This window comes from Macaca nemestrina, chromosome 12, assembly GCF_043159975.1.
Source record: "Macaca nemestrina isolate mMacNem1 chromosome 12, mMacNem.hap1, whole genome shotgun sequence".
In the NCBI taxonomy this organism is placed as follows: domain Eukaryota; kingdom Metazoa; phylum Chordata; class Mammalia; order Primates; family Cercopithecidae; genus Macaca; species Macaca nemestrina.
In genome coordinates this window covers 13897988-13916041 of record NC_092136.1, presented here as the reverse complement: position 1 = coordinate 13916041, position 18054 = coordinate 13897988, and the positions used below count along the sequence as shown (strand labels likewise).

The window sequence follows — 18054 nt, the reverse complement described above, 5'->3', positions numbered from 1 at the left end:
GTGCGTACTAGTCTCCCATGTAGGTCCCTCCTGATAGCCAATGCAAAGTGGGGGATGCATGCACCCCTCTGGAGCTGTAGGCAAAGACCCTCTTACCTTACCACAGGGGGTAGGTATACCTCTACCTATACCAGCCAAGTGCCATATGACACCCACACCTTAAGCAATACAGGGAATGTGCCTTGTGTGCCCAGAACAGGGAAATGATTTCTTCTAATAACTTGGAACCAAGTGACAACTTGGCTCCCAGTTTCCATACAGCACAGTGTCCCAGGCCTAGCGAAATCCCTCAGAGGGACGGCAGGTTCCACAATAGCTGCTTTTCCCAACACAAAAGTGCTCACAACTCAGATTATGCTGATCACAGTTTGGATCCCAGGTGGAAAGATGTCTAATTTAAATTGCCTAGTATATCTCTGGAAGTGAACTCTTGTGCCTTTGGGTAGTATACTGTGCAAGAGTACAGGTGCCAGACTCATTCCAGGGAGGCTGAACCAGAAAGTACCACCTACATGAGCAGGGATGTGTGCACACAAATGATCTTTACTCAAAGCAAGGTCAGTCTTCTTCCATGGGGAAAACTGGTAGTCGGGGCGGAACATGCTTATGGCTAGATTTCTCGCTCCTGGGAGGGAGGAAAACTCATGGACACAAGAAAACGTGAAAAAGGTCTCTCCACCTCTTTTATTTATTTATTTATTTATTTATTTATTTATTTATTTTTTTTTTTGAGACGGAGTCTCGCTCTGTCGCCCAGACTGAAGTGCAGTGGCTGGATCTCAGCTCACTGCAAGCTCCTCCTCTTGGGTTCACGCCATTCTCCTGCCTCAGCCTCCCGAGTAGCTGGGACTATAGGCGCCCGCCACCTCGCCCGGCTAGTTTTTTGTATTTTTTAGTAGAGACGGGGTTTCACTGTGTTAGCCAGGATGGTCTCGATCTCCTGACCTCGTGATCCGCCCGTCTCGGCCTCCCAAAGTGCTGGGATTACAGGCGTGAGCCACCGTGCCCGGCCACCTCTTTAGATAAAATTTATTTTTGCTAGATCTGAAAGTACCTCTCTTTCCCCTCTAGAAATGGGGATTTTTGTTCCAAGAGAATACAAATTTGAGTCGTCTAGAACTGCTGAATAACTTAGCTGAGCTGCTGGGCTTGGTTGACTAACAGGTACCTAACTATGTCAATTTCCTGACCTTCAATCCTTCCCAAGACAGCTGAAGCCAGAAAAGAGCTAGGATCTGTTGAAGGGACTGAATACTTTTGTTTTTGAAATGAAAATGACAATACAAATGTCATCTTGAATATGTGTGATTCTTTTACTATTTTTATTTCTTTCCACCTTGAGTAAAATTAAAGATGCAGCATGACTTGGCCTGACCTTTCTCTTTTGTTTTTGAGATGGAGTCTCGCTCTGTCACCCAGGCTGGGATTCAATGGGCACAATCTTGCCTCACTGTAACCTCTGCCTCCTGGGTTCAAATGATTCTTCCACTTCAGCCTCCTGAGTAGCTGGGATTACAGGCACCCACGATCATGCCCGGCTAATTTTTGTATTTTTGTAGAGATGGGGTTTCACTATGTTGGCCAGGCTGGTCTTGAACTCCTGACCTCAGGTGATCCACCTGCCTCGGCCTCCCAAAGTACTGGGATTACAGGAGCGAGCCACCATGTCTGGCCACTTGGCCTAATCTTTCATTTCAATAAACCCTAGTAGATTTTTGACTACTCCTGAAAATATAAATCTTAGTTAAAAGATATTTTTGGGCTCTTATAAAAAAGTTTAAAAAATTCTGATGCTTGCCAGGTTGCAGAGAAAAGGGAACAATTACATACTGCTGGTGGGAATGTAAATTAGGTCAGCCATTGTGGAAAGCAGGGTGGCAATTCCTCCAAGAACTTAGAGCTGTCATTCAACCCAGAAATCCTGTTATTGGTTATATGCCCAAAGCAATATGTCATTCTACCATAAAGACACGTGTTTGTCCCAGCACTATTCACAATAGTAAAACCATGGAATCAACCTAAATACCCATCAATGGTAGACTGGGCACAGATAATATGGTACATAGACACCATGGAATTCTATACAGCCACAGAAAAGAATGAGACATGTCCTTTGCAACAACATGAATGGGGCTGGAGGCCATAATCTTATGTGAAGTAATGCAGGAACAAAAAACCTAATACTGCATATTCTCACTTATAAGTAGGAGCCAAACCTTGAGTACACGTGGACACAAATAAGGGAACAACAGACACCAGAGCCTACTTGAGAGATGGAGGGTGGGAGGAGGGAGAGGGTAGAAAACCACCCATCAGTTACTATGCTAATTACCTGGGTGACTAATCTGTACACCAAGCCCCGTGACACGCAGTTTACCTATATAACAAACCTGTCCATGTACCCTGAACCTAAGATTTAACAAGAGCCATCTGCTGCCCTCATTGCAATAGGATCCATGCATTTATTTAACAATCACTACAGTAATGAGGCAGGTAACTCATTAACTCAACCTGAAAAGTCTCAGTGGTGAATTCAATTGACCATAATCTCTACATGTTAGAATGAGGTTTTGATCCAGATGCTTTTGGTTTTAGACCTTAATTTTTGACATTTAATGTCTGATACTTAGAAAAAATCTTAAGTTTTTAAAATTAACTTTTAATGTAAGTATTCACTAATTCCAAGCATAATGATTTCAGGAATATACAGTGTATCAAAGGGAGATATGATGGATAATTCTTATTTTTGATAAGGATTTGTACAGCTGTGAAGCTGAAGAAATAATGTCTGTGGGTTAAAGAATCTTATTAATTTCCTGGAGGCATAGCAGTAAGAGGCTGACCAGTCCGAAAGTTGGTGAAAATTGTTTTTGACTTGAAAGGTTAGAGTCAAGGGTCAAGAGAAGTGGTATAATTGACGATATATTTTGCAGGATATTAAAACATACAAATGGTTTGGACATAGAGTGTGAGAAACGCACTGGAATCAAGCATTTCTCCTGTGATTGGGGGCTATAAGTGGGTGACTTGTGGTGCTACTTAGATGGGAAAGATTTCTTTGGGTGTCAACACTTAATGTTTGTACAGGCTTAAAAATTGAGCATCTTTCAAGCTTAGCAGTTTTGCTGGTTTTCTCTCTTTCTACCTTGCATTCTTCATCAGTATTCAGATGGGATTTTTGCTAATCACTCCAAAAAAGGTTGGGCTCAACCTTAATGTGGTTAGGGGAGTTAGCAGGTTTTGTCCTCCTTAGTAGTTGTGACAAAATGTAGAATCAAGGCAAACTGAAAGTCAGCGCCCTGGTCAGAGAATGGGACAAAGTGGGGCACAGGTAGGTGTCAGATGGGTGTGATCAGAGATGGCCTCTACGACTGCTGCCACCCGAATAATCCTAACAAAGGCATTTAAGTAATGCAGTCCTCCCATTCCTTTGCTTCTAGCATATATAGTGTAACCCAGATAGCTACAGAGAAAACTGCTGTCATATGTATTGTTTAATTTTGATAAAGCTAATCAATTATTTCCACATATGAGTTCATTATGCTAAGATATACTTTGGGTAATACAAATAATTACACATGTGGTCTCTGCCAAGAATACTTTGAACAAAGTACATAACGGCTTTAAAATTTCCGTATGCACTTGCTTTATTCTGCATGTGTGTTATAGAAAGGTTGTTTTATATTGGGATAAGGTCATAATGGTGGTATAGTTTGAGTTGCCCCAAATCTCACACAAACAGACAGTGCAACTAATATATTGAAAGAAAGCGCACAGACTGTTATCTTTAGAATTTAGTGATCAGGTATCCCTAAAAATTGTAGAACACAATGAATGGAGCCAACCAACTGCCAATATGAGGCCCTCTACAAGGTTTCATGCAAGCTCAGGGATAATTGTTAATGGGATTCTTTTATTCTTATTTTTTTGAATTGGATCAATGAATCCAAATTAGCACATATAACTGCTTTGAGTTTTTTTTTTAGTAGTAATATCCATCATGCTTGTTGAATTTTTAAACAGTTTAATAATTTGTTAGTTGATTCTCTTTTTTAAAAAAAAAAAAATAAGTTGATTATATCAGCTGAAACTAATATTGATATTAACTATTTCAGGCCAGACACAGTGGCTCACACCTGTAATTCTAGCACTTTGGGAGGCCAAGGCAGGTGGATTGCTTGAACCCAGGAGTTTGAGACCAGCGTGGGTAACATGGCAAAACGCCGTGTCTACAAAAATTAGCCAGGCATGGTGGTGGGTGCCTGTAGTCCCAGCTACTCAGGAGGCTGAGGTAGGAGGATCATCTGAGCCCAGGAGGTCGAGACTGCAGTAAGCCGTGATCGTGCTACCGCACTCCAACCTGGGTGACAGAGTGAGATCCTGTCTCAAACAAACAAAAAGTAACTATTTCAAATATATAAACTTTTTGTCTCTTGTTGGAATGCAATAAATTTTTTTTTTCTGCGATAGCAAAGTTATAGGCCTTGTTTTGTGCCTAGTTTTAATTGAAATAATTATTCTCAGTATGATGTATCTCTGGGTATATTCTTGATATACTAATTCTTCTGGCCAAATTTTTAAAAATCTTGCTTCTGCAATAGCATCCTTTCTCAGTTATCACTGTTTGTCTTTAGGAGATCCTCCCTGGTTGAAATTTCTCTTTTCCAGTTTATTGGGGTTTCTAGGGATTGAACATTGAACTGCTCACCCCATCTATACATATCACTCCCTTGGAGAGTTTATTCAATCTCATTGTTTTAATTAACATCTGTATGCTGATGGCTTCAAGTTATATCTCTATCCTGGACTTTACCCCTGAAAGGTAGACTCAGTTATTCATTTTCCTCTACAACATATTAACGTGGCTGTTCAAAACAGTGTTTAACCAAAGTATGTATAACATGGACACTCCTATATTCCTTTCCCACTCCAAACCTCCACCTTTAGCCTTCCCTATGGGAATGTCACAAAGATATTCTGTCCTTCCCTATGGGAATGTCACAAAGATATTCTGTCCTACGTATTTCTCTTAAAAAGTTAGTCTTGCATTTTACATATCTAAATAAGATCTATGTAACATAATAATAGATCTATGTAACATAAAATTTACCATCTTAACCATTTTAAGTGTACAATTCAGTAGTGTTTAGTACATTTACATTGGCATGTAACAGAACTCTTCATCTGTACATTGTGAACAGAACTCTTCATTTACAACTCTTTACAGTTGTAAAACTGTAACTCTATAGCTGTTAAACAACTTTGCAGCCACAATGTGATAATGCTGACTGCTCAGACTTTTAATTTTTTTAAATTTTTGTGAGTACATAGTGGGTGTATATATTTATGGGGTCCCTGAGATATTTTGATACAGGCATGCAGTGCAAAATAGTTGCACCATGGAGAATGGGATATCCATCTCCTCAAGCAGGTATCCTTTGCAGTATGAAGAATCTGATTATACTCTTCATTATTTTAAAATGTACAATTAAGTTATTACTGACTATAGACACCCTGTTGTGCTATTAAATAGTAAGTCTTATTCATTCTATTTTTTTTGTACCTGATAACCATCCCCATCGCCCCCCTCCTACCTTTCCCAGCTTCTGGTAACCATCCTTTTACTCTCTATGTCCATGAGTTCAATTGTTTTGATTTTTAGATCCCACAAATAAGTGAGACCATGTGATGTTTGTCTTTCTATGCATGGCTTATTTCACTTCGCATAATGGCCTCTAGCTCCATCCCCGTTGCTGCAAATGACAGGATCTCATTACTTTTTATGGCTGAATAGTACTCCGTGTGTATAAGTACCACATTTTCTTTATCCATTCATCTGATGATGGACACTTAGGTTGCTTCCAAATCTTAGCTATTGTTAACAGTTCTGCAACAAACATGCCAGTGTAGATATCTATTCAATATACTGATTTCCTTTTTTTTGGGTATATATGCTGCTCAGAATTTTTGATGTCAGGACTTCCTTTAGACTATTAAAAATATTGAATTACGAAGAGCTTTTATTTATATGGCTTTTATCCTTCCAAATTACCACATTAGAAATTAAAAGTGAGATGAGATCACTTGGACTCAGGAAGGGGAACATCACACACTGGGTCCTATTGTGGGGAGGGGGGATGGGGGAGGCATAGCATTAGGAGATATACCTAATGTAAATGACGAGTTAATGGGCGCAGCACACCAACATGGCTCATATATACATATGTAACAAACCTGCACATTGTGCACATGTACCCTAGAACCTAAAGTATAAAAAAAAAAAATTAAAAGTGAGTTAAAAATATTTATTAAGTAATTAAAAATAACTAATAAACCCAACAGGTGTTAACATAAAATAGTGAACATTTAGTGAAAAATTACTGTTTTCCAAAAAAAGAGTGACATTGTTTTATATTTGCATTTTTGCAAGTCTCTTGTCTGGCTGACTAGAAGACAATTGAATTATCATATCTGCTTCTGCATTCAGTCTTTGTAATACGTCGCTTTGGTTAATGTACATAAAGAAAGCCCTGCCTCACACAGATACATGGCTGGAAGAAAGAAGAGTATTTTAAAAGCCTTTTCAGATAATTGTGGCTTTTTTTTTTTTTTTTTTTTTTTGATACTGCACCAAAACTTGCCAAGAGGCAGTCTCCTCGAGGTTTGTTGCAACATGGGATCTGAAAATATATCAATAAACTCTTCATACTTACTCCCATTAAAATCCACTGGTCCCTGTTGTGTTTTGCCCTGAATGTTTCTGTAACATCATGTGCAGATAATTTGGAAAGTTTTAGTTCAGAGTTACGCAGATGTTTTAAATGATGACATTTTATTATGCAATACAAGAAATCATAGTTAAGATACCACCACTGAGCTTCCAAGCTCATAGTAGAGAACACAACTTTTTCAAAATTCAAATTTTTCCTTTAAGCTTGAATTTCCTCACTGGGTTTAATTGTTGTTAGTTGTTTTCTTTGAAGTGACAAGCTTACATCATTCCATTTCAAAAAATGTCAAATACCCACAGGCAAATAATCGTCGTTTGTTTGATAATCAGTCTTTAAGTAAAGATGGTGTTCTGGGTTACAAGTGGCTAGTTCAGCTCACAGCTCCAATAACTGCACAGAGTTTCCTTGAGACACTCTTCATACTTTGATATGCAGCAGAAGTGTATTATGCATACTTTCTATTTTATCACTGTGAATACTAAAAAGGTGTGCATTCAAGGGTTGGCGTTTAATAAAACAAATACTTTTTACTGCTTCAAGACTTAAGTGAAACTGGCTTTTCCCCTTTACTGTGAGTGTGTGAAGACTACAATGATGACTAACAAACTAACACATTGTGCCACTTGATTGCTGCTCAAGAGGCAGCAGCGTCTCCCACCACTTTTTTTTGCACACCTGTGCGAATGTCAACATTGTGGAAAAGAAAATGTGTTATTGTTATTGTGAAAATAGATTTGACCCCATGGACCCCTCCATCATCTCAGGTCCAATTATTGAGAACCACTGTAGTAGAAGAATGTCCTTATTTATTGGATAATATACTTCAAAATATTTAGGGTCAAGGGAGCATCTTATCAGTAACCTACTCTCAAAAGGTTTTTTTTTTTTTATCTCAGGAAAAATAAAGTTTTTTGTACTATAGTTGCAACATTTCCCTAAGTTATCAATTGTTTTAAAATATTTGTTTTATCTCTGCTTTATCTCCATCTATTTTACATTAAAGTTATATTTAAACTCCATTGCTCTTTCATGGTAAAATTCTGTATTAAAATTGGAATTTTTGGAAAATGAACTTTGTTCATTCTGCGGCTTTGAGTAATCCTTGAAACATTGCATAAAATCCTGTTACTAACTGTGCTTCAAGACAGGAAATAGTCATATATTAGATATTTTTTGTACACTATTAACTTGAGTAAGACTGTTAACATTTGCTATGTCTTATTCAGAATAAATTTAGAGAGAATGTATCTCCTTTTTACAGAGTATGAATAGGAGCCTTAACTTGTTTAACTAACTTTCTCAAACTTAAATACAAGAAACTGGCCAATGATTCCTTTTGAAACAATATTAGATGCTTTACATAGGCAAGATTTAAAAGCTGCATATGAAATTAATAAATTTTAGGCCCTGAAAAATGTTCACAACATCAGAAAAATGTTTAAAAAAACAAAAGATGAAAAAATAATATGTAGACTTACCCTTCTCCTTCTCTAATACTCTTTCCCCATTGGTGGTTGGCGACTGGGTACTCCAGGCTTTCCTGAGGCAGAGCACTGTGTGGGTCACAGCTCTGGGGATCTCACTGTCCAGAAGAGAATGTCATGTCAGAAATGGAAATCCTTCTTAAATACATAGGGAAGCTCTGCGTATGTAGTAATTTGACAGCAGATTGTAAGATTGAAAATATAATTCAGATATGACTAAAAACAATAATAGGCATTTAATTCAGCCTCTTTGAATTTTATTTACTGTTAGCCTTTGATTTTCAAGTATCCTTAAAACCACGCAGTCACGTTCAGGCCATGACTAACATTTTTTAAAAATACAATAAAAATCTATGGCTGGAACTTTTATTCTCCTTGAGTATTGAAATGAATTATACATATAAACTTCTTATACCGATAAAGTTATGTATGTATATCTATGCATATAAAATATTCTCTTGTCTCAGGTTTGAAATGACTAAAGTTACTAACACATTAATTTAGAAAGAACACAGATGGATTTGTCAACTTTCCTAACACCAATAGACCTGGCTTTCCTTTGGGTGCCTGTCTCTTTCTAGGGATTTATGTTCCTGGTCAAGTCACTTTCTCATTTCTGCTTTGCTTCTTCCAGCCAAACCCATAGAAATGAAGGAAATAGTCTTTTGATTTCAAGTATGAAAGATCTAGGCTGTTCTCATATTAGATGGAAACTTACAACACCTGAACGTTAGCTAGTAAGAACAGTTTCCTGTAATTTAGTATTTACTGGAAGCATTGTGTGCCATGCCATCCTCCTGATGTTTGTAACAGGCCTTGTACAGACTGTTATCAAATAACACTTTTTTCTTGATACGTCCCTTTGAGCTTCAGTGTTTGGATAATCAAGAGAGTCTCAGCCTTTAGGTAGTTGACCCTGTGATAAGTGCATCCTGTGAACTACCCAAATAAGGAGGAAAACGAAGGCAGCTGAGCCATGGGATGCCATATAAAAATCACTTAAACCAGTCGCCACTTCTTGTTTCCCGAGTCATCCTGTGCTGGAGGTCTGCCCAGATGGTCTCCATGGCTCTAGAAGTCTTGATGCTCCTTGCTCTCTTGATCTGGACTGGTGCTGAGAACCTCCATGGTAAATAACAAGTTTTAGAGAATGCTTCCTTGAAGGAGTTAATCATAATGATCGCTTTCCATGCAGGCGTTTTACTCCCTGAAGAAGTCCGATCTTACTCTAACTGGCTAGAAGAAGAAATGCTTTCAGGCCAGGTAGACTTGTGTCAATATACGGAGGATACGTTTTCTCTTTTTGCCTCAATGTCCCGGTTCTCAGACTTTTATTTGTCTCTCTCTGTTTTGGTCTTCTATCTTGAGACTCATTTGCAGAGGTTCTTCAGGAATAGTCCTTGGCTCTCTTTCAGTCTAATGTTTCAAACCCACTGCGAATTACTGGTGCTTGATTGTATCATATTGTAAGGTACTCAGTTGCCTCTTAGCTGATCTTCCTGCTTCCAGACTCATGTTTTTGCTTGATGCTGATATTATTGCTGTTTTGTTCCCTTAAAAAGACTGCTCTGAACTTCACTCATGTTAAACTCATCAACGGTTCTGCAAAGTTAATAGAAGAAAGCTAAGTCAGCGAGTTGCTGCCTACAAGTTGATTCCAATGTATCTTTTCTGTTTTGCCTGGAATCCAAATGCTTGCCAGCTCCAAGGCCTGACTAAATGTAATCTGTAAAGTAGCATTTCAATATTACTTTTTATGTTCTTTACGGTCTCTTTTTGCAGACATCTCTCTTTTTTTTAAATTTGAAATGGAATTCTTCTTTGAAACTGATATGTCAATTTCTTACCCATTTGGCCTGTAACACCTTTGGAAGCGAAGACCACATATAGCTTCTGATGTTTTTCCATTTTACCTAAGATGAATTTTAAGAATGCCTAGATCAGTGCAGCTTACCACGTAACAGTTAATTATTGAAAGGAACAGCACATGGAGAGAAAGAGCGACCATGAATTCTGGCTATCTAGGGTGGGTAGGGTGTTTAGTACCTGTCTTTCATGAAGCCTGAGCAAAGGAAGATTCTGCTGCAGTGAAAGTATCTATGTGTGTTTCTCAGGCTTTTCTCAGCTATTTGAGAGAATGTCAAACTAAAACTTGAGTTTCTGGCCAGGCACGGTGGCTCACACCTGTAATCCTAGCACTTTGGGAAGCCTGGACGGGTGCATCGCCAGAGGTCAGGAGTTTGAGACCAGCCTGGCCAACATAGTGAAATCCTGTCTCTACTAAAAATACAGAAAGTAGCCTGGTGTGGTGGTGGGCATCTGTAATCCCAGCTACTTGGGAGGCTCAGGCAGGAGAATCACTTGAACCCAGGAGGCAGAGCTTGCAGTGAGCTGAGATCACACCGCTGCACTCCAGCCTGGGTTACAGAGTGAGACTCCTTCTCAAAAAAAAAAAAAAAAAAAAACACTCCATCTCAAAAACAAACAGGCCAGGCACAGTGGCTCACGCCTGTAATCCCAGCAGTTTGGGAGGCCGAGGTGGGTGGATCACGAGGTCAGGAGATCGAGACCATCCTGGCTAACACGGTGAAACCCCGTCTCTACTAAAAATACAAAACAAAAACAAAAACAAAAACAGGCGTGGCGGCAGGAGTCCCAGCTACTCGGGAGGCTGAGGCAGGAAAATGGCGTGAACCCGGGAGGCGGAGCTTGCAGTGAGCCGAGATCACACCACTGCACTCCAGCCTGGGCGACAGAGTGAGACTCCATCTCAAAAAAAAAAAAAAAAAAAAAAAAAAAAAAAAAAAATACCCCCAAACTCGACTTTCTAAGGTTAGTGTGAAAAAAATGCAGTGAAATCATAAGTACGGGCTTTCTGTGTCCATGTCCACTTATCCTTTCCATCTGTCTTTAATCTTAGCTGCTGGAATTTATTTTCCTTTAGGAAGGACCTTCCTGATCATCTTTCCTAGGTGATGTGAGAACAGTATTTCAAACACATAGAGAATTGTGATTTAAAGGTTATGAGGCAAGAACACTTGCCTCCTCTACTCCTTTTCTGAAATGTGCATTGTCTTACCTTGATTTCTCTCTAAAGGCGGGACTTCCAAGCTCCAGTGGTGGTAGAGTCCTCTGTGGCCACTTGCTCATTAATAATATAAATATGTACTTCTTAATGCTGAAAAGACTCAGTTCCTCCAAATGAATCTATTGCAAATAATGATTATTATTGACTTACTGATGATTTTAATATAGAGGATAAAGATGGCTTTTACAACAAAACTTGCATGGAGCTAACATCCCAGATAAAGGGCTTTCTCTTTTTCCTTTTATGGCTGAGATTGTTTCTGGTACTGGCTGCTCTAGACATGAATTCTACTGTTCTAGAACCACCCTTTCTCCTCTTTCTCTTTCCAAAAAGTATACTGGGATGCTATCGCTTTTATTCTAATACACTGCAATTCACTTCTGCCCCCTATGTTTTGTCCTAAATAGATCACCCTCTATGGAATATAACTTATTTAGGAGAAATTAAGGGGCTATACAGTTATGCTTTTTTTTTTTTTTTTCCTTTGGAGTCTTGCTCTGTCACCCAGGCCTGGAGTGCAATGGTGAGATCTCAGCTCACTGCAAGCTCCGCCTCCTGGGTTCATGCCGTTCTCCTGCCTCAGCCTCCCAAGTAGCTGGGACTACAGGTGCCCGCCACCACACCCGACTAATTTTTTTGTATTTTTAGTAGAGACGGGGTATTACCGTGTTAGCCAGAATGGATCTCGTGATCTGCCCACCTCTGCCTCCCAAAGTGCTGGGATTACAGGCATGAGCCACTGTGCCCGGCCCAGTTATGCTTTTTCTTACTCTTGCATGTTGATCTTCCCACCTCCCCCATGAAATTACTGAAATCTAGTTACTTGGGGACATAATTAGATATTTTGGAAAATAATCTTAATAATGTTTATAAGAAAACCTTTAAGCCATGGTTACCCTTGCCAGAGAAATAAATGCCTTTTATTTATCAGAAAGGACAGAATTGACTATTCTTTGAACACTTTCTTAAGATAGACATACTTCTGATGCTTTTCATATGGTTCTTTCCACAGTGAAAATAAATTGCTCTCTGGACTGGTTGATGGTCTCAGTTATCCCACTTGCAGAAAGCAGAAATCTGTATATATTTGCGGATGAATTACATCTGGGAATGGGCTGCCCTGCAAATTGGATACATACATATGTATATGAGTTTATATATCTTGTTCATGATTGTGGCATCAGGACAAGGGTGAGAACAGTGATTGTTTGTAAAAATAGTAAATGTTTTGTCAGACTTTCATGCCTAATATTAAAATTGTCTTTTAAAAATCTAATCCTTGCTTCTCGTTGTAGTAATTTATGGGCAGAGGACAACGGAATTTCTCATTATTTCTCACTGAATATTGGGTCATTCTGTGTGCACAGGACCTTAGATCACAGATTTATAGACTGGCTAGTGAACTGATTCTAAGTTGCCTTTAGGCTACTACTACATTTTACTAAATATTAGCAGACTGCTTTAAATTTTATTTAATTCTTCTAATGTGGGAGGTCACCAATCTTGGGAAGCTCTATCATGTCCAATGTTAGGTAATTTGAAATCTCTCCATGTTCCATGAGGATTTGTGTCAACATATATGTGGATTTTCATTGAAATGAAATCTCTCGTTTGTTCTTCAGCTAGGCACAAATCCTAAACTGCGTTGTTATCCTGGGATATTATCTTCTCATAGATTCCCAAATTTAAACAATTTATATTCACACTACACAAATATTTTGGGCCAGTGACCCATGATAATGATCATTTTTGAATAAGGTATTTTATTTTAGAAATTAGGAACTCGGAGCTTCAGAAGGTGCTTTACCAAGTTGTCCTTGTTGGTGGTAGTTTAGATGCCAAACCAGGATGAATACTCTCCAAAACTTGTGCTTTAAACCACTCCGTTATTTGACTTACAAATCACCTTTCTCAAAAGAACTGTTGGAAACCTTTTCATTAATGAATCATAAAGATGGCTATAAGTGGCAGTTTAAATTTGCTGCAATGAATTAAGACTGTTTTGTCCCCAGGCATTTTAAATTCACTCTTCGGGATAACGGTCCTCTTCTGTCCCAGTGAGTGGTCAGATCTTCATTTATACCTAAGAATGACACAAGCCATTTTTGAGATTGTGAATGTTTTTTACATCCTATTCATGTGTGTGTATTCCTCCTCTGTTACTCCAAATATCTTCCACTGAAATTTTGTGCTCTCCTAGGTCATTTCTGAGGAAACACTCCTTTTTCAAACCGAGCTATACTTTACCCCAAGGAATATAGATCACAACCCCGAGGAAATCCATTTGGAGTGTTCTGCCTCTAGGTAAGTCCAGCAGATCTGATTCCTTTGGAATGTTTTAGCTTTACCTTTGCTTATGAGAAGCTTCTGCAGAAGCATAGATTTTAGAGAATATAACACGATTCACCCATAATTGTAAACAAAGCCCAAATTAGTATTTACACAAATATTTTAATGAATACTTTAAAATGTTTTCATATTTTAAATGCAATGTTTATTTTAGAATAAAAACATAGAGATTTATAATGGTCCTAACAGACAATCTAGTGTAACTAGGTCATTTTATATATAATAACTACAAAGCAGAGTCATTAAATACTCAGTCACCTTTAGTAAGTGATACAATTAAGCATTGATACTATCTTTCAATGTTTTGTCCTTTATAATATTTTTTTCTGATATATTTTATTGCTCAATTTCATCTTGTAAGAGTAAGTGGCTAAAAACGTAAGAAAACCAATCCTTCATTTGATGCTAACTCATGGAGAATTCATGAAGGAAGGGCTTATCAGCCTAATCATTAAATGTACTTTGCTTGCAATTTTGTGGAACTGAGATATTGAATCCTAAGAGCTTCGTGTGAACTTTGAGACTAAGTGGAAAGGTATCCTGATACACTTTTGTTTTTTAACCATGCCATTGAAATATTTATGTTTTATAAATCTGAGTGATGAATCTTGGAAACTATCTCAAACCACAGGACAAATTTTATCCTTGCTTAATATATGGAAATAGTTGACATCACAGTAAGAATTTAGAGCTCAGCCAATGTGCAATGTCTTTTAATGTGATTATAGTACTTTTTTTCAGGGGGAGGCAGAATTTTTTTTTAAGTTTGGTAAAACATACATAATATAAAATACATTTTAAGTGTACAGTTCAGTCCTATTCAGTTCAGAAGATATTTGGAGTAACAGGGGAAGAATACATACACGTAAATAGGATGTAAATGGCATTAAGTCCATTCACATTGTTAATACTTTTACTCGTCCCTTTAACTTATTTTCATAAAAGCTGAGGGGTTTAGTGATATTCTAGAAGAAGTTGAACTCTAAATAGAAACCACCCCTCTCTCTCTCTGTCTCTGTCCCTGTCTGTCTCTGTCTCTCTGGTCTGTTCCTGTCTCTCTGGTCTGTCTCTCTGTCTCTCGCTCTCTCTCTCGCTCTGCCTCTGTCTCTCTCACTCTGCCTCTCTCTCTCTCTGCCTCTGTCTCTCTCGCTCTGCCTCTCTCTCTCTCTCTCGCTCTGCCTCTCTCTCTCTCGCTCTGCCTCTCTCTCTCTCGCTCTGCCTCTGTCTCTCTCTCGCTCTGCCTCTGTCTCTCTCGCTCTGCCTCTGTCTCTCTCGTTCTGCCTCTGTCTGTCTGTCTCTCTGCCTGTCTCTGTCTGTCTCTGCCTGTCTCTCTCTCTGCCTGTCTCCCTGCTCTCTCTGTCTCCATCTCTTTGTCTCTGTCTGTCTTTCACACACATACATATGTTTTCAATTCTATAACTACCCAATGCTTGGAGCAACACAGAGTTCTGATCTAATGCCCCAGAACTACTGCCTCTGTAGGCTACCAGAGTAATAATGATAAATAGATATTCCTATTTTGATAGTAAAATACTATGTTGCTTGAAACCTACTTTCCTTAAAAAAATGAAGACTTGGCCAACAAAGTTGTCTGTTTAGGTTTTGGGTACGTGAATTTTGATGTTGTAGTCTCTCTCTCTCTCATGTTCACTTACTCACTTTGACATATAGAACTTTGCCACCACCACAGTGGGTCAGATTAAGCCTTTGGTGGCTTTTACTTACTGTTCTTAGGATCCATTTGGCTGAGTCTGTTTTGCTGGGTACATTGGCACTCTTCTAATGCAAGCATCACAAGTTATCTAAGACCATTCATCTTTCCACTCCATGTTTGATGCAGAAATCATGGGGAGACTATTTGGAATTAGCTCTTTTGTAAGCCTATCTGCTCAAATCCTATACCAAGAGTCCACCAGGATCTAGAAGGCATAGTATGCTGGCTCTATGCCACACTCCTGAATGACTATTCTGAAAATGATCATGATATTAAACAGCGGTAAAACTGACTTGATCCCAAGTGTGCCAACACTATCTGCTTTCTGTTTCCCTTTTCTTTAGGAAATCGGTGTGGCTTACACCAGTTTCTACTGAGAATGAAATAAAATTGGATCCTAGTCCTTTTATTGCTGACTTTCAGACAACAGCAGAAGAGTTAGGATTATTATCTTCTAGTCAAACTTGCTCTGAACTAAAGGAGAAATGGAAACTTGAAGCTGGTATTATGTATTTTGCAGGAAAACAGTTTTGTTTTTTCATGGCAAAAATATAGTTAGTGTATATCTCTCCTTAAGTCTCTGGTTTCTAAAAACCCTACTTCAGTAAAGGTCCTGATTACTTGATTAGTGAATGTGTATTTCTAAATATTTGTATTCAGTAGGGGTATGGCTTATTAATTTAACATTATTAGGTAATTCATATTATACATTTAAGTTTTTTCTGTTCTGTGTAGAAGATTCAGAAATATGTCTTCAATGACAATGACTTGATCTAATTGATATGAACCTCCAGTAAATATGTTCTAATATTTTTCAGGAAGAATAAAGAATAGAGAGAGACATATAAATGTGCAGGAGGCAAAACTTTGAGCATAGTGTAAAATTTAACATATTAACTCTCATGAAAGGCAAAACCCTTTTATGTGCAGATATTTTAATTCATGTAGACTTTTCCATTAATCAGTAAAGTTGAATCCTAACAATAATGCAATGTGACTACCTATTTAGATTATTCCAGAAGTAAATTCAATTTATTTTCTAGAGCTCAAATAACCACTCCCTTAACTGAAATTTGATGTTAGGTTTTCTTTTCTCCTCAGAATGTTTCTTCCACGCTCAAAATGATTGGTTGAGTTGGTTAAGCAAAGAGTTATCCTGCCACCTAAAAGCATTCATTAAATGATTATTTATTAACACTTACTTTATACAGCTTCCTTTCTTTAAACAGGGAGTCTATATGTGTAATATATCCAAAAATACTTCTAATTTTGGTAGATTTCTTATATCAAGGGTGAAAACTGAACTGTGCCGTTGGCTATTCAATAGTTTGTTGAATGTATGTTTTGGATGCTACATCCTCCTGGAAGCAAATTTTACCAAGATATTGGTTATTATTATTTTTAGTTAAAGTGATACTATTCCATTTTGAATAAAATGCCGCCTATAGCTGTTTACTTGTCAAATAAAGAATTTGAACCTGTCATAGTGAACATCTGTCTTTGGCAGTTAATATGCAGCTAAGAGGTAATACTTCTATGGGACTTCCTAAGTGTCAGAATATGGTACAAGTACATTGCGATAAATTATTTAATCTTCTTAAAGAGAGAAATATATCACTATTACCCCAGTTTTACAGATAAGCAAACAAACAGAGGTTAAATCATTTGCCTGAGTCATACAACTTGTTGGTGTTGGTTCAAGACTTAAAATCAGGCAATCTGCCTCTAGATCTGTCTCTATACTCTCTCTTTGTACGTTAGCCACTATACTCTACTGCTTGGAATCTTCTTAAGTTGCTGAACTTTAGTTCTCTAGGAAACAATTGCTATTCAAGCAGTTACACAACTCTCAATAAAACTTAAAACTGAGCAATAGTGTTTCTCTTGAACATGGATGTAAAATTATTTTATATAAACCGATTTGAGAGAATATTGGGCAGGTGAATGTTTGCTAAAAACAAAGTAAATTATTGAGTGTGAGATAATACATATGTGCAAGATAAAGAGTGATGATGTGGCTGGATTTTAGAAGGGTGGCTCTAAAACCTCTTCTCTTCATTTTCTTCTCTCTTTTTTTTTTAACAAATTATGATTTACACATACTTGTATCTATCAGCTGCAATGTGATGTTTCAATACATGTATAAATCACGTAATGAGTACTTAGCATATCTGTCGCCTTAAACATTATTTCTTTTAGTGAGAACATTCAAAAACCTCTCTTCTAGCCATTTTGAAATATATAATACAATTATTTTTAATTTTCATCACCCTACTATGCAATAAAACACCAGAACTTATTCCTCCTAACTCTAGCTTTGTTGACCCATCCCTCAGCATCCTTCAGCATCCCTCCTCCTCCCCTCCCCTCCCCGCCCCTCCTCATCTTCTGGTAACCACTATTCTACTTATTTCCACATATGAGTGAGATCATGTGGTACTTTAGTCAGAATGGCTACTATCAAAAAATCAAAAGATAAGTGTTGGCAAGGATGTAGAAAAAAAGGAATCCTTACATACTACTGGTGGGAATGTAAGTTAGTACAACTGCTATGGAAAACTTTATGGAGGTTTCTCAAAAAATTAAAAATAGAACTACAGTATGCTCCGGCAATCCCATTATTGGGTATATATCTAAAGGAAATGAAATCAGTATGTCAAAGAACTATCTGTACTCCCATGTCCACTG

At 37.9% G+C, this 18054-nt stretch overlaps 1 protein-coding gene across 1 annotated transcript; it reads left to right on the top strand.

Moving 5' to 3' along the window:
- The first annotated feature begins 8435 nt into the window (after positions 1 to 8435).
- LOC105464610 (oocyte secreted protein 2) lies at positions 8436 to 17519 on the top strand. Its single transcript, XM_011712630.3, has 4 exons — positions 8436 to 9344; positions 12316 to 12494; positions 13504 to 13607; positions 15711 to 17519. The coding sequence occupies exons 1-4, from the start codon at positions 9197 to 9199 to the stop codon at positions 15919 to 15921; spliced, it is 642 nt and encodes a 213-aa protein (XP_011710932.2). The 5' UTR covers positions 8436 to 9196; the 3' UTR covers positions 15922 to 17519.
- Positions 17520 to 18054: the final 535 nt, after the last annotated feature.

What these genes read in the sequence shown, in the direction of transcription:
- LOC105464610 (XM_011712630.3), top strand. Translation starts at nt 9,197, where the DNA reads ATGCCATATAAAAATCACTTAAACCAGTCGCCACTTCTTGTTTCCCGA. An exon ending in TGGTGCTGAGAACCTCCATG is followed by an intron (nt 9,345 to 12,315) that starts GTAAATAACAAG and finishes TTCTTTCCACAG; the next exon opens with TGAAAATAAATTGCTCTCTG. An exon ending in ATTGTGGCATCAGGACAAGG is followed by an intron (nt 12,495 to 13,503) that starts GTGAGAACAGTG and finishes GTGCTCTCCTAG; the next exon opens with GTCATTTCTGAGGAAACACT.